Below are 15,053 nucleotides of genomic sequence, written 5' to 3' on the forward strand. Positions count from 1 at the left end.
TCATTTCCCTGTGTAATTTACTTAGTTACTTTTAAAATCAACATCGATAGCTGCACACAACAGAGCTACTTGGCAGCCAAAATTCTCTCAAAATCTTCCGTTTTTAACAAAGCAGATCTGGCGGCCATGTTTGTTTACAAATTGTCACAGTCGCTCGCTAACGCGGAAGTTTTACATCTCTGACATATGACGTCATGTTGTCTTGACAATGTAATATTGTAACATTATTGCACACACATTCTCCACTGGGTAGAGTGATGTAATACACAAAGGATAACAATATTGCATGCTATCGAACCAAATGAATGAAACCTGCTAGAAGGGAATAGAACACATGTTTTTATTCCATGGAAAAAGTGGCCTGTGGTGTAGTGGTTAGACTGTCGCCTCACAGCAAGCAGGTTCTGGGTTCGAGCCCAGTGGCCAGCAGGGGCCTTTCTGTGTGGAGTTTGCATGTTCTCCCCATGTCAGTGTGGGTTTCCTCTGGGTGCTCCGGTTTCCCCCACAGTTCAAAGACATGCAGTTTGGTTAACGTGGGGTAGCTTTGGGCTGAAGTGCCCTTGAGCAAGGTACCTAACCCCTGACTGCTCCCTGGACGCTGTAGTGTGGCTGCCCACTGCTCTGGGTGTGCGTGTGTTCACTGCTTCAGATGGGTTAAATGCAGAGGATGAATCTCACTGTGCTTGAAGTGTGCATGTGACAAATAAAGGTTTCTTCTTCTAATATTGGCTGGTGTTGAGTGGTATATCAGATATATTTCATTCAGCTAGCATGATATTGAATGAGTCGAAGATGAGTTCAATATCATGCTAGGTGAATGGAATATATATGATATACCACGAAAAAAATCCAGCCAATTTTATTATTATTATCTCATTATCTCTAGCCGCTTTATCCTGTTCTACAGGGTCGCAGGCAAGCTGGAGCCTATCCCAGCTGACTACGGGCGAAAGGCGGGGTACACCCTGGACAAGTCGCCAGGTCATCACAGGGCTGACACATAGACACAGACAACCATTCACACTCACATTCACACCTACGGTCAATTTAGAGTCACCAGTTAACCTAACCTGCATGTCTTTGGACTGTGGGGGAAACTGGAGCACCCGGAGGAAACCCACGCAGACACGGGGAGAACATGCAAACTCCGCACAGAAAGGCCCTTGCCGGCCACGGGGCTCGAACCCGGACCTTCTTGCTGTGAGGCAACAGCACTAACCACTACACCACCATGCCGCCTATTATTATTATTATTATTATTATTATTATTATTATTATACTACATACACATTCCTTTTGGGTGTTCAACACGTCTTTCTCTTTCAAAATTCTCTCAAAATCTTCCGTATTTAACAAAGCAAACCTGGCAGCCATGTTTGTTTACAAATTGTCCCAGTCGTTCGCTAGTGGGGAAGTTTTGCGTCTCTGATGTGTGACGTCATGTTGTCTTGACAGCCATGCAATATCATAAACCTTATTCAACACTCATTCTCCATTGGGTAGAGTGACGTAGTACACATAGGATAAGCGATATGCTAACAATATTGCATACTATCAAACCCAATGAATGAAACCCGCGAGAAGGAGAAGGGAATAGAATACATGTTTTTATTCCATGGAAAACTTTTATGTGTCTTGTATGTATAATAATATTCCATACTGATATACGCTTTGAAACACTCCACGTTGCCCATGCTGCATGTTCATCCTATATACAGTGGTGCTTGAAAGTTTGTGAACCCTTTAGAATTTTCTATTTTTCTGCATAAATATGACCTAAAACATCATCAGATTTTCACACAAGTCCTAAAAGGAGATAAAGAGAACCCAGTTAAACAAATGAGACAAAAAATATTATACTTGGTCATTTATTTATTGAGGAAAATGATCCAATATTACATATCTGTGAGTGGCAAAAGTATGTGAACCTCTAGGATTAGGAGTTAATTTGAAGGTGAAATTAGAATCAGGTGTTTTCAATCAATGGGATGACAATCAGGTGTGAATGGGCACCCTGTTTTATTTAAAGAACAGGGATCTATCAAAGTCTGATCTTCCCAACACATGTTTGTAGAAGTGTATCATGGCACAAACAAAGGAAATTTCTGAGGACCTCAGAAAAAGCGTTGTTGATGCTCATCAGGCTGGAAAAGGTTACAAAACCATCTCTAAACAGTTTGGACTCCACCAATCCACAGTCAGACAGATTGTGTACAAATGGAGGAAATTCAAGACCATTGTTACCCTCCCCAGGAGTGGTCGACCAACAAAGATCACTCCAAGAGCAAGGCGTGTAATAGTAGGCAAGGTCACAAAGGACCACAGGGTAACTTCTAAGCAACTGAAGGCCTCTCTCACATTGGCTAATGTTAATGTTCATGAGTCCACCATCAGGAGAACACTGAACAACAATGATGTGCATGGCAGGGTTGCAAGGAGAAAGCCACTGCTCTCCAAAAAGAACATTGCTGCTCGTCTGCAGTTTGCTAAAGATCATGTGGACAAGCCAGAAGGCTATTGGAAAAATATTTTGTGGATGGATGAGACCAAAATAGAAGTTTTTGGTTTAAATGAGAAGCGTTCTGTTTGGAGAAAGGAAAACACTGCATTCCAGCATAAGAACCTTATCCCATCTGTGTAACATGGTGGTGGTAGTATCATGGTTTGGGCCTGTTTTGCTGCATCTGGGCCAGGACGGCTTGCCATCATTGATGGAACAATGAATTCTGAATTCTACCAGCGAATTCTAAAGGAAAATGTCAGGACATCTGTCCATGAACTGAATCTCAAGAGAAGGTGGGTCATGCAGCAAGACAACGACCCTAAGCACACAAGTCGTTCTACCAAAGAATGGTTCAAGAAGAACAAAGTTAATGTTTTGGAATGGCCAAGTCAGAGTTCTGACCTTAATCCAATCGAAATGCTGTGGAAGGACCTGAAGCGAGCAGTTCATGTGAGGAAACCCACCAACATCCCAGAGTTGAAGCTGTTCTGTACGGAGGAACGGGCTAAAATTCCTCCAAGCCGGTGTGCAGGACTGATCAACAGTTACCGCAAATGTTTAGTTGCAGTTATTGCTGCACAAGGGGGTCACACCAGATACTGAAAGCAAAGGTTCACATACTTTTACCACTCACAGATATAGAATATTGGATCATTTTCCTCAATAAATAAATGACCAAGTATAATATTTTTGTCTCATTTGTTTAACTGGGTTCTCTTTATCTACTTGTAGGACTTGTGTGAAAATCTGATGATGTTTTAGGTCATAGTTATGCAGAAATATAGAAAATTCTAAAGGGTTCACAAACTTTCAAGCACCAGTGTAGGTACAAAGTTCAAAAACTCAACTCCACAGTCTTTTGTTTCTTGCATTCATGTCTGCTTTTCACATTCGAAGCAATCAGCCTTCTGACAGAGACACAGATAAATAGAGAGATTAAATATGCTCAGAGCGCGGGCTTGTGTTTGACTGTGAATAAGCTGTTATGAGGAATAAAACTCAAGCGGCTCAGTGTAGCGTGTGTGACAGCACCAGCCTTGTTTGATTGTTTTTTTCCCCCCCTCAAGTGCATTCTTCTATTATCATAATGAGTAATTCATCTCAGGCTGTATGTGATGATTTGGGGCGTTGTTTACCAGCGGTATGCACATGTGTCAATCATATTTGACTATATAGCCTTCGAGACTAGTGGAAATAAACAGGCAGCTGATTTTGAAAGGACCATCGTAAACAAACCTGCATTTACGTTGCCAGTTTATATCAATATAAACTTGTTCTTATATCTATCAGGCTAGAAATTGTAGCATGTCAAGTGTCCATCATTGTGGCAGTATGACTGACAGGTAAACAAGGACGTCTCTCTCTCTCTCTCTCTCTCTCTCATGATTGGTTTCATCTGAATGGATATTTGCCTAAAATATTGTGAGAAAATAATTTTCTGAATTAAATAGTGAAGAGCGCAGCTGTGGTACAAAACTGTCAAATGCTCAAGGTTGAAATGAGGATTGTTAATGCATCAAGGACTTGAGTTTCTCTGTGTCTCTCTCAGTCCATATGGTAGCTTACACTGTGACATGAAGTCTGTGTGTGTGTGTTTGCGTATTTACCCAGCTCTCCCAGCATGATCAGCATCATTAATTCAGGATGAGCAGCTAACGGCTCATATAGCATGATCTGTCACATCCTCCCACTTATTCCCATTTTTTTTTAAAAGCCTGAGGATACACAAAGAAGACCTGAATTGTTAAAGATGAGCACTCCTCCTGGAGGAAGGACTTGTTTCTGGGAGGTGTTTGACTGTCAGGTGTTCATTAATGTGAGCCAGTGTTTCTGTTAAGGAAACAAAAACGTGGCATAGTTTACTGGGCACTTTAACTGTCAGTCAGTGGCAGGGTCACCATGGTGACTGCGATGTGGTGCAATCCATCATTACGACGTGACATGGCACTTCTGCGGTGAAAAGCTCTCTCTCTCTCTCGTTTTCTGTCTCTGCTTCCATCTGATAGCACACACACACACACACACATATACTTCCCATCCTTGTGAGGACCTTTCAGTGACGTAATTATTATGAAAAACATGGGTCAAAAGTGACCCGGCTGAGTTTTTATCTTCTATATCTTTGCAATAAATTAATTCTATCATTCAGTATTCAAGGTATTCCTCAATTAACTTGTTTTTGATCATCATACATCCTTATTTTATTTTGTCCTTTCTTACTTTTTGAATAAAAATCCTTTTTGTATCACTACCCTTCTAATGCACAACATGGGTCAAAAACGACCTGCATTCATTTCCCAGGTTATTTCATGTATGGCTGAGTGTTTCTATGATATACGTTTGAAATAAATTAATTTTGTCATTTACTTTTCCAAATATGCAGTAAATATCTTGTTTTTGTTTAGCACAAATCATCATTTTTATTTTTCCTTTCTTAAGTTATGAACAAGCACAGCTTTTGTAATTCTACATCAAGTTTACACACATGGGTCAGAAACGACCCGCATGCATTTACTCCAGCGTTTGGTGGGAACTGTGAATTGTGCTTGTGTCAGACATTTCACAGCTCAGCACAGCGCCCTTTGCCCATCTAATACATGGAAGTAATGTTTTTCAATTGTTCTAACATTACCTTAGAAAAAAATGGATTATGTTTAGGTTACCTTGAGAGTGAGTAGATTACTTGTCAGAAAGTTACAAGTAATTACTATTAGCTACCTAGCTGTTGACATATTCTACTTTAGTTAGCTAATTTTATTGTAGTTGGCTTAGCTAACTACATAGTTAATAAATAAATAACTGGCCCCATTCACTGCTAAAGTAATTACTTGAAACAAATTATTATTATGGGTGGCACGGTGGTGTAGTGGTTAGTGCTGTCGCCTCACAGCAAGAAGGTCCAGGTTCGAGCCCCGTGGCCAGTGAGGGCCTTTCTGTGTGGAATTTGCATGTTCTCCCCGTGTCCGCGTGGGTTTCCTCCGGGTGCTCCGGTTTCCCCCAAAGACATGCAGGTTAGGTTAACTGGTGACTCTAATATCGCGTCCAAATGGGCAACAATCAGTAAAATATCAGGTCCATATGGCAACGCTTGCTGAAAACGATGCAATACACATGCCACACCTCTAGAGGCGCTGTAAGACAGTCCCTTCAGAGACACCAGAACAATAGAAGAATTAAGGACGCATGCGCATAAACTATTATGCGCGAGACTTCATATTAGCCACAAAGTCAGAAAAATCTGTTCATAAAATTACATTATAATGACCAAATACAATGAATGAATTTATTTATTTCGAACATTTTATACATGTTCGAAATAAATAAATTCATTCATTCATTCATTCATTCATTCATTCAAAAGTATTTTTCCAGTCTCACCTGTGAAAGGTAATCCCATGTGATCTCGTTTGGACGGTAAACCTGTTGGTACAGTTAAATGCAGCACATGAATGAGGCATCTTTATTCTCCGCTTTGACCCATCCAATATGGCGGCGAGGATGACGTATGATTCTATGTGGAAGGCGGCGTCTTTAATGGTCTGGAATAAATTGAATGCTACACGTTGATGGATTAATTTGTTCTCCTACGCCCTTTTTGAGGAATGTATTGTAGGACTTAAACCAACATCTGAAGAGGTGAGATCGCTCCTTTTTTTTCCCTATTTTTGCTGGTGGGATTGACTCTGCCCTAACTCTCTCTCTCTCTCTCTCTCTCTCTCTCTCTCTCTCTCTCTCTCACTTTGCACCATTACACAATAAATATTCACAGTGAAAATATTTTGTAAATGCGTTTCATGAACCAAGTTATAGGATTTGTTGACAACTCGCATCGAGTTTGTTACACTTCTACCCGGCGTGAAGCACAGTCATGTGGTTGTGACATCATCGTAAACAAATCCGTTCTACTCATCCAGACGACTTCGCAACGGCAACGTTGCCAGATCTTTCCACTCTGGAACCCGTTCTCAAAAGATTGCATTTTGGGGCACCCAAAACGCCGGTGCCGTGTGGACGCCAGGCCGAAACGATAAACAATTGTATCGGATTCACCTGAATCCGTTGCCGTGTGGACAGGGCCTAAATTGACCGTAGGTGTGAATGTGAGTGTGAATGGTTGTCTGTGTCTATGTGTCAGCCCTGTGATGACCTGGCGACTTGTCCAGGGTGTACCCCGCCTTTCGCCCGTAGTCAGCTGGGATAGGCTCCAGCTTGCCTGTGACCCTGTAGAAGGATAAAGCGGCTAGAGATAATGAGATGAGATGAGATGAGATTTTTGTTCATAAAGTAGGAAAGAAAAAAATAAATTAATGATTTGTGGTAATTAAAAACAAGATATTTAAAGAATACTTGGAATATTCAATCATAAAATAAATTGATTTCAAAAGATAGAGCAAAGAAAAACTCAGTCAGCATGAAATAACCTGGAAAATGAATGCGGGTCATTTTTGACCCATGTTGTGCATTAGAAAGGGTGTGCATTATGTTTTGCATCAAAGGGTTAATGCAATTCATTAAAGAAAAAAAACCAGCCATTTGGTCCCAGCAAGATATAACCCTACCCCACCCTCCCTCCTTGCTCGACCAGCTGAATGTAATGACCCAATGCTGATTTGGTCAACATAAGCAGCACTCTGTTGATTATATAAACACACACACACAGTATGAGAAAGAAGCTTCTGGTCACTTCACACACTGAGAAAGAAAATATAATTCTTTTCATCTCCACTGCTATAAACTAAGAAGACTCTCCTGTCTCTCTCACACAGACAGGACTGCTGGACTCGGGGTCAGGGGAGCGTCTGGAGCCATCTCTCTACAGGTATCCCCTTCATCATGCTTCATACTCTTCATCCTAGCCACTGAAATTTCACTCTTCACTGCAGGACTTTGTGTTTTTCCTGCTCTAGTGCCAAAATCCCAGTCTCTTTTAAACCCTTCCAGCACACTTTGATATAAGTTCTCATTTTTAAAAAAATATCAGTAATTATATATTTGTACTTCACGTTTAACAGTTAACCATATTTGATACCTTAATACCTGATTCTTTCATAATGTATTCCTTCATATTTATTATTAAAATTCTGACAGCCAGTAGCTCAGCTGCTCTGACAGCCAGAGGAAGTTCAATCCACCACCTGGGTGCATTCTTTATGAAGTGTATTCTTTCATTAAATCTTGTGATTTTTGAGGAAATAACACCTTTATTTGGAGGAGAAATTTAATTATAGAGAGCAAAAAGTGTTCCAGCAATATTTCATCTTATTAGCTCATCCGGCAACAGGCGACGAGCTTATGACATCGTGTTGTCCGTCTGGCGTCGTCCACATTTCACAAAAATTGCTTCTTCTCTCTCAATTCTTCACTGATTTTTATTCTTTTTGGCAGGAAGGTAGGTCTGCCTGGGGTGCATATGGCTTCTACCTAAATTTGCATAATTGCAATTAATAATGAAAATATGGAGTAATTAAGCTCTAACGAGCAGTTTCCATACAAATCGCTTCTTCTCCCTCAATTCTTCACTGATTTTGATTCTTTCTGGCATGAAGGTAGGGGTACCTAGGGTGCATATGACTTCTACCCAGATTTGCTTAATTACAATTATTAATTAAGTTATGGACTAATTAAGCTTTAATGAACAGTTCAACAAAATTCGCTTTTTCTCGGTCAATTCCTCACCGTTTTGGATTCTTTCTGGCAAATATTTGAGCTGGACTGGTTGAGAGTAGAACTGTGCAAGGTGGCTCACTTTAGATCGTTCCTTCTGGACTATATGGGGCCAAAGTGAGCTGCGCTGTGATTGCCGGTCTTGTTTATAATATTTTATCAGGTATAATGATCATACAAAATCTTCGCTGTTACCTATGTTTTGGCTTCACCATATCAGATAGCTTGGAAACATCAAGCCTGTTACCCTCAAACCTGTCACTTAAGAGAAGATAACAGGATTGGTTGTATTTTACTTGGCTCCAAAGCTGCAACCTGAATGCCCAGATACAGTGGACATAAAAAGTGTACACACCCTGTTAAAATGATAGATATTTCTAATGTAAAAAAAAAAAATGAGACCACGATAAATAATTTCAAAACTTTTCCCACCTTTAATGTGACCTATAACCTGTACATTTCAATTGAAAAACAAATGTGTTTTGGGGAAAAACATAAAAGATAAAAAATGTACAATAAGCTGGTTGCATAAGTGTGCACACCCTTAAACTAATACTTTGTTGAAGCACCTTTTGATTTAATTACAGCATTCAGTCTTTTTGGGTCAGCCTGACACATCTAGACTTGGCAATATTTGCCCACTCTTCCTTGCAAAAGCGCTCCAAATCTGTCAGATTGCGAGGGCATCGCTTGTGCACAGCCCTCTTCAGGTCCCCACACACATTTTCAATTGGACTTAGGTCTGGGCTCTGGCTGGGTCGTTCCAAAACTTTTTTGGGGTCATTGTCCTGCTGAAAGATGAAATTCCTCTTCATCTTCATCTTTCTAGCAGACACCTGGAGGTTTTGGGCCAAAATTGACTGGTATTTAGAACTGTTCATAATTCCCTCCACCTTGACTAAAGCCCCTGTTCCAGCTGAAGAAAAACAACCCCAAAACATGATGCTGCCACCACCATGCTTCACCGTGGGTATGGGGTTCTTTTGGTGATGCGCAGTGTTTTTTTTTTGCACCAAACATACCTTTTGGAATTGTGGCCAAAAAGTTCAACCTTGGTTTCATCAGACCATAACACATTTTCCCACATGCTTTTGGGAGAGTTGACATACAGTGGTGCTTGAAAGTTTGTGAACCCTTTAGAATTTTCTATATTTCTGCATAAATATGACCTAAAACATCATCAGATTTTCACACAAGTCCTAAAAGTAGATAAAGAAAACCCAGTTAAACAAATGAGACAAAAATATTATACTTGGTCATTTATTTATTGAGGAAAATGATCCAATATTACATATCTGTGAGTGGCAAAAGTATGTGAACCTTTGCTTTCAGTATCTGGTGTGACCCCCTTGTGCAGCAATAACTGCAACTAAACGTTTCCAGTAACTGTTGATCAGTCCTGCACACCGGCTTGGAGGAATTTTAGCCCATTCCTCCATACAGAACAGCTTCAACTCTGGGATGTTGGTGGGTTTCCTCACATGAACTGCTCGCTTCAGGTCCTTCCACAACATTTCAATTGGATTAAGGTCAGGACTTTGACTTGCCCATTCCAAAACATTAACTTTATTCTTTTTTAACCATTCTTTGGTAGAACGACTTGTGTGCTTCGGGTCGTTGTCTTGCTGCATGACCCACCTTCTCTTGAGATTCAGTTCATGGACAGATGTCCTGACATTTTCCTTTAGAATTCGCTGGTATAATTCAGAATTCATTGTTCCATCAATGATGGCAAGCCGTCCTGGCCCAGATGCAGCAAAACAGGCCCAAACCATGGTACTACCACCAGCATGTTTCACAGATGGGATAAGGTTCGTATGCTGGAATGCAGTGTTTTCCTTTCTCCAAACATAACGCTTCTCATTTAAACCAAAAAGTTCTATTTTGGTCTCATCCATCCACAAAACATTTTTCCAATAGCCTTCTGGCTTGTCCACATGATCTTTAGCAAAGTGCAGCTGAGCAGCAATGCTCTTTTTGGAGAGCAGTGGCTTTCTCCTTGCAACCCTGCCATGCACACCACTGTTGTTCAGTGTTCTCCTGATGGTGGACTCATGAACATTAACATTAGCCAATGTGAGAGAGGCCTTCAGTTGCTTAGAAGTTACCCTGGGGTCCTTTGTGACCTCGCTGACTATTACACGCCTTGTTCTTGGAGTGATCTTTGTTGGTCAACCACTCCTGGGGAGGGTAACAATGGTATTGAATTTCCTCCATTTGTACACAATCTGTCTGACTGTGGATTGGTGGAGTCCAAACTCTTTAGAGATGGTTTTGTAACCTTTTCCAGCCTGATGAGCATCAATAACACTTTTTCTGAGGTCCTCAGAAATCCCCTTTGTTTGTGCCATGATACACTTCCACAAATATGTGTTGTGAAGATCAGACTTTGCTGGATCCCTGTTCTTTAAATAAAACAGGGTGCCCACTCACACCTGATTGTCATCCCATTGATTGAAAACACCTGACTCTAATTTCACCTTCAAATTAACTGCTAATCCTAGCGGTTCACATACTTTTGCCACTCACAGATATGTAATATTGGATCATTTTCCTCAATAAATAAATGACCAAATATAATATTTTTGTCTCATTTGTTTAACTGGGTTCTCTTTATCTACTTTTAGGACTTGTGTGAAAATCTGATGATGTTTTAGGTCATATTTATGCAGAAATATAGAAAATTCTAAAGGGTTCACAAACTTTCAAGCACCACTGTGTGTGTGTGTATATATATATATATATATATATATATATATATATATATATATATATATATATTTTTTTTTTTTTTCTTCAAAATTTAGCCGGGCCTGGATGTTTTTCTTTGACCCTACCCCATAGTCCAGACATATGGAGAATACGGGAGATTGTTGTCACATGTAGTACACAACCAGTACTTGCCAGAAATCCCTGCAGCTCCTTCAGTGTCGCTGTAGGCCTCTCGGCAGCCTTCCTGACCAGTTTTCGTCCTGTCTTTTCATCAGTTTTGGAGGGACGTCCAGTTCTCGGTAACGTCACTGTTGTCCCATATTTTCTCCACTTCTTGATGACGGTCTTCACTGTGCTCCATGGTATACAGTATCTAATGCCGTGGAAATTTTTTTGTGCCCTTCTCCTGACTGATACCTTTCAACAATGAGATCCCTCTGATGCTTTGTAAGCTGTCTGTGAACCCTGGCTTTTGCTGGATGATGCAACTGAGTAAATGTCTGAACTTTATTTGGGGTTAATCAGAGTCATTTTAATTGATGGCAGGTGTGAACCCAAAAAGACTGAATGCTGTAACTAAATCAAAATGTGCTTCAACAAAGTATTAGTTTAAGGGTGTGCACACTCATGCAACCAGCTTATTGTACGTTTTTTATTTTTTTTCCCCTTAATAGATTTGTTTGTTTTTCAATTGAATTGTACAGGTTATAGGTCACATTAAAGGTGGGAAAAGTTTTGAAATAATTTATTGTGGTCTCTTTTTTTTAACATCAGAAAAACCTCTCATTTTAACGGGGCATGTACACTTTTTTTATATCCACTGTAATAAAAAAAGCGCTTGGTGCGGTTGTAAAGTTTGAAAGTGTTTGAAAGTGGTCCAGTCTGACAAAATTGCAGGTAGCAGTACTGAAAAAAAAAAAAAATTATTGCTGCTTCCTATAGATTTAAGTATAAAGTATGTGTCTGGGAAAATCTGCCGGATTTCTTTGCTGCTGAATTTTGAAAAACAACAACTAAAGATGAAAAATAACTGTGATGGTGTTTAGGGCAAGATAGCTAACAAGACGGCTCTGGTTTTTAACATTTTGTATCATGTTTTATGAAACTTCCGTGAAGCTGTTTCTGTGTCTCTGTCTGTGTCAGCCATTTTGCCCCCTGCCATGTTAGTGGATCACCTGGTGTCACTTTACATGTATAGTCTCAGGCTCAGGTGTCAGGTTTTGTGTATATGTGTGTGTGTGTGTGTGTGTGTGTGTGTGTCTCTGTCACTCATCATAAAGCTGTCACGCATGAAAAGAGGAGGGTTCAGGAATGGAGGGATGAGGCATGCAGAACAGGAAAGCAGAGAAGTGGAATAACCAATCAAGCCTGGAGAATAGAGAGAAAGGATTAAAGTGAGAAGACAAGTGGAAAAGACAGGGAAGAAGAGACGAGATCATGACATGACTGGATGAGTGAAGGAGAGCAGGGGAATGAGGACTGGAACTAGACTTGTGCATAGAATTCTATAGATGATGGATGGGAAGTTTTGGCAGATTTCCTATTTCTTTTGACCCAATGGCTATTTGCACATCTGAATAAAGAAATGGAGCACGAAGAAATCTATAATACACAGATATGAGGGGATATGAGTTACTATATGTGGTTTCTTTGTGGAACCTTGACAATAGGATGTTCATTTGAAAATATTTGCATTTGAAACTGCACAGGTTTCTCTGACACATTTCTGTTCCTTGAATTCTGTACATTTTCCATGAATTGTACTCGTAGTTATAGTCGGGCAGGATGCTGAAATTGAAATTTTGGACATTTTTGCTTATCACAATTCTTTTTATTGACTTTGTACAATAATACAAATAGACAATAGCAGAGTAGGAAGGAATAACAGATCCTATGAACACAAGGGTGTGCACAAGTCAACATGCTAGTTTGCTATCAAGCTGCCTATACCCAAACCCCTAGCCCACCCCACCCAATATGTCCCACGACTCCTAAGAGTGGCCTACATCAAGAAATAAAATGAACCCAAGACAGAATAATTAGATAAAAGTAATTAACCAAGATAAAATATAGTAAATAAGCACATAAATAAATAAACACAAGTTTGAAAAAAAGGGAAGTGGAATAAGGGTAAGTAAATAATTGGGGGTCGGGGGAGATGAATAACCAGCCTCTGAGTGGATCATAGTCTTATTTAGGTATTTGATAAAGGGCCTCCAGGTCTTATCGAATGATTTATTTGATTTTGCAAGAGAGAATCGAATTTTTTCAAGTTTAATATGGTTCAGAACCTCCTTGAGCCAGCTGTTACATGGGGGGAGTACATGTTTCCACTGGAATAAAACCAGGCGCTTTGCCAGTAAGGTTGTAAAAGCCAAGACCTGCCACGTAGATGCAGAGCAGCTACGGTAAGTGTTCCAGGTGGCGGAATCCGAAATAGAGCTGTGAGTGGACCAGGGTTAAGAATTGTACTGAATATTATTCCCAGTGTATTAAAAATTTGTCTCCAAAAGTCTGATAGTTGTGGGCAGGACCAGAACATATGGGTGTGGTTAGCAGGTGATTCTTTGCATCTGTTGCAGGTATCATCGGTATTTGGGTAAATTTTTGCGAGTTGGGCATTAGTGTAGTGTGCTCGAAAGAGGAACTTGCATTGCAGTAAGCCATGCCTGGCACAGATCGAGGCCGTATGGACAAGAGCAAGACACTAGTCCCATTGGTCCTTGGGGATTGGTACGCCAATTTCCCGTTCCCAAGTCTTTCTCAGACTGGCTGTTGGGTCGGGGATAAGAGAACCAATGGAGCTGTACAACACAGAGATGGAGCATTTCTGAGAAGGATCTAAAGCAAGGAAATGGTCAATTGGAGATCCGGGTGGGGAAAGTGGGGGAATTTAGTCTTAATAAAATGTCTAATCTGGAGAAAGTGGAAGAAATGTGAGTTGGGCAGGTCCAGCCTGGCTGAGAGCTCTGAGAAATCAGTGAAGGTTCCATCTTTATAAAGGTCTTTGACATTAACTAGGCCCTTGTCATGCCAGATACGAAAGGTGGGGTCAGAGTAAGAGGGGGGAGAACAAGTGGTTCCTGAAAACTGGGGCCAAAGTTGAGGGCTTGTTAAATCCAAAACGTTTGCAGAATTGCAGCCAGATTTTAAGTGAGTTTAGTACCACTGAGTTGTGGGAAATAGAGTGCACCTTCAAGGGGAGTTGTGCTGTGAGGAAGGATTGGAGAGAGAACTTTGAAGAGAGAGATTCTAATTGAGCCCACAGTGGGGTAGTTACATCCCCACCGTCCATCCAGTGGCATAGTTTCAGTGTTGCATGCCCAATAGTATTGGATGAAGTTGGGTAGTGCCAGACCACCAGAGCTTTTAGAAAGTTGTTGGGTAGATTTCTTAATACAATTAGGTTTGTTGGCCCATAGAAATGAGGATATCATCTGATCTAGTTGTTGAAAGAAGGGCTTTGTGATGAAAATTGGAATGTGCTGGAATAGATAAAGAAACCTAGGGAGAAAGACCATCTTTACCAGGTTGGCTCTGCTGGACGTAGATGGGGGTAGGGAAGACCAACTGGCTATGTCAAGTTTGCAAGTGTCTATGAGAGGGCGAAAATTCTTATTAAAAAGATCATCAAATAAAGTGTTTATAAACACTCCCAAGTATTGAAGCCTTCAGGGACAACTTTAAAGTGAAAGGAAGACTGGGATATTTGCTTGGCTGAGACGTTGATAGGAAGGAGCTCACTCTTGCTAAAATTTAGATTGTACCCAGAGCACTTGCCAAATTGGATTAAAATATCTTCAATAATCGCAATAGATGAAACTGGATTGGAGACATACAACAAAAGATCGTCCGCATATAAGGACAGTTTATGCATGGTGCCCATCCTGGTGATGCCCTCAAATCTCTCCTCCCCTTGAAGCCAGATGGCCAAGGGTTCAATGGCTAGTGCAAAAAGAAGGGGAGAAAGAGGTCATCCCTATCTGGTGCCATGGCGAAGAGGAAAGGGGGAAGATCTAAGGCCATTTGTGAGAATGTGAGAATCCTTTTATCCCTGTCTTCCTGTCCTGTTCCCCCTCTGTAAGGACAGGTTGATGGTCAATTTCACTGGTAACAGTGACAATAAAGGGTTCGTTCATTCATTCATTCATTCATTCATTCATTCAATGAAGGT

The 15,053-nt window shown here is 40.6% G+C and overlaps 1 protein-coding gene across 1 annotated transcript in view; it reads left to right on the forward strand.

The window, feature by feature from the left end:
* The window catches only part of c14h10orf90 (chromosome 14 C10orf90 homolog), a 50,086-nt gene that overhangs the window by 12,817 nt on the left and 22,216 nt on the right, over nt 1–15,053 (forward strand). Inside the window, exon 4 of the mRNA XM_060938882.1 lies at nt 7,270–7,322. Coding sequence (XP_060794865.1) covers nt 7,270–7,322 — 53 coding nt within the window. The remainder of the gene's footprint in view (nt 1–7,269; nt 7,323–15,053) is intronic.

This window comes from Neoarius graeffei, chromosome 14 (genome assembly GCF_027579695.1).
Source record: "Neoarius graeffei isolate fNeoGra1 chromosome 14, fNeoGra1.pri, whole genome shotgun sequence".
NCBI lineage: Eukaryota > Metazoa > Chordata > Actinopteri > Siluriformes > Ariidae > Neoarius > Neoarius graeffei.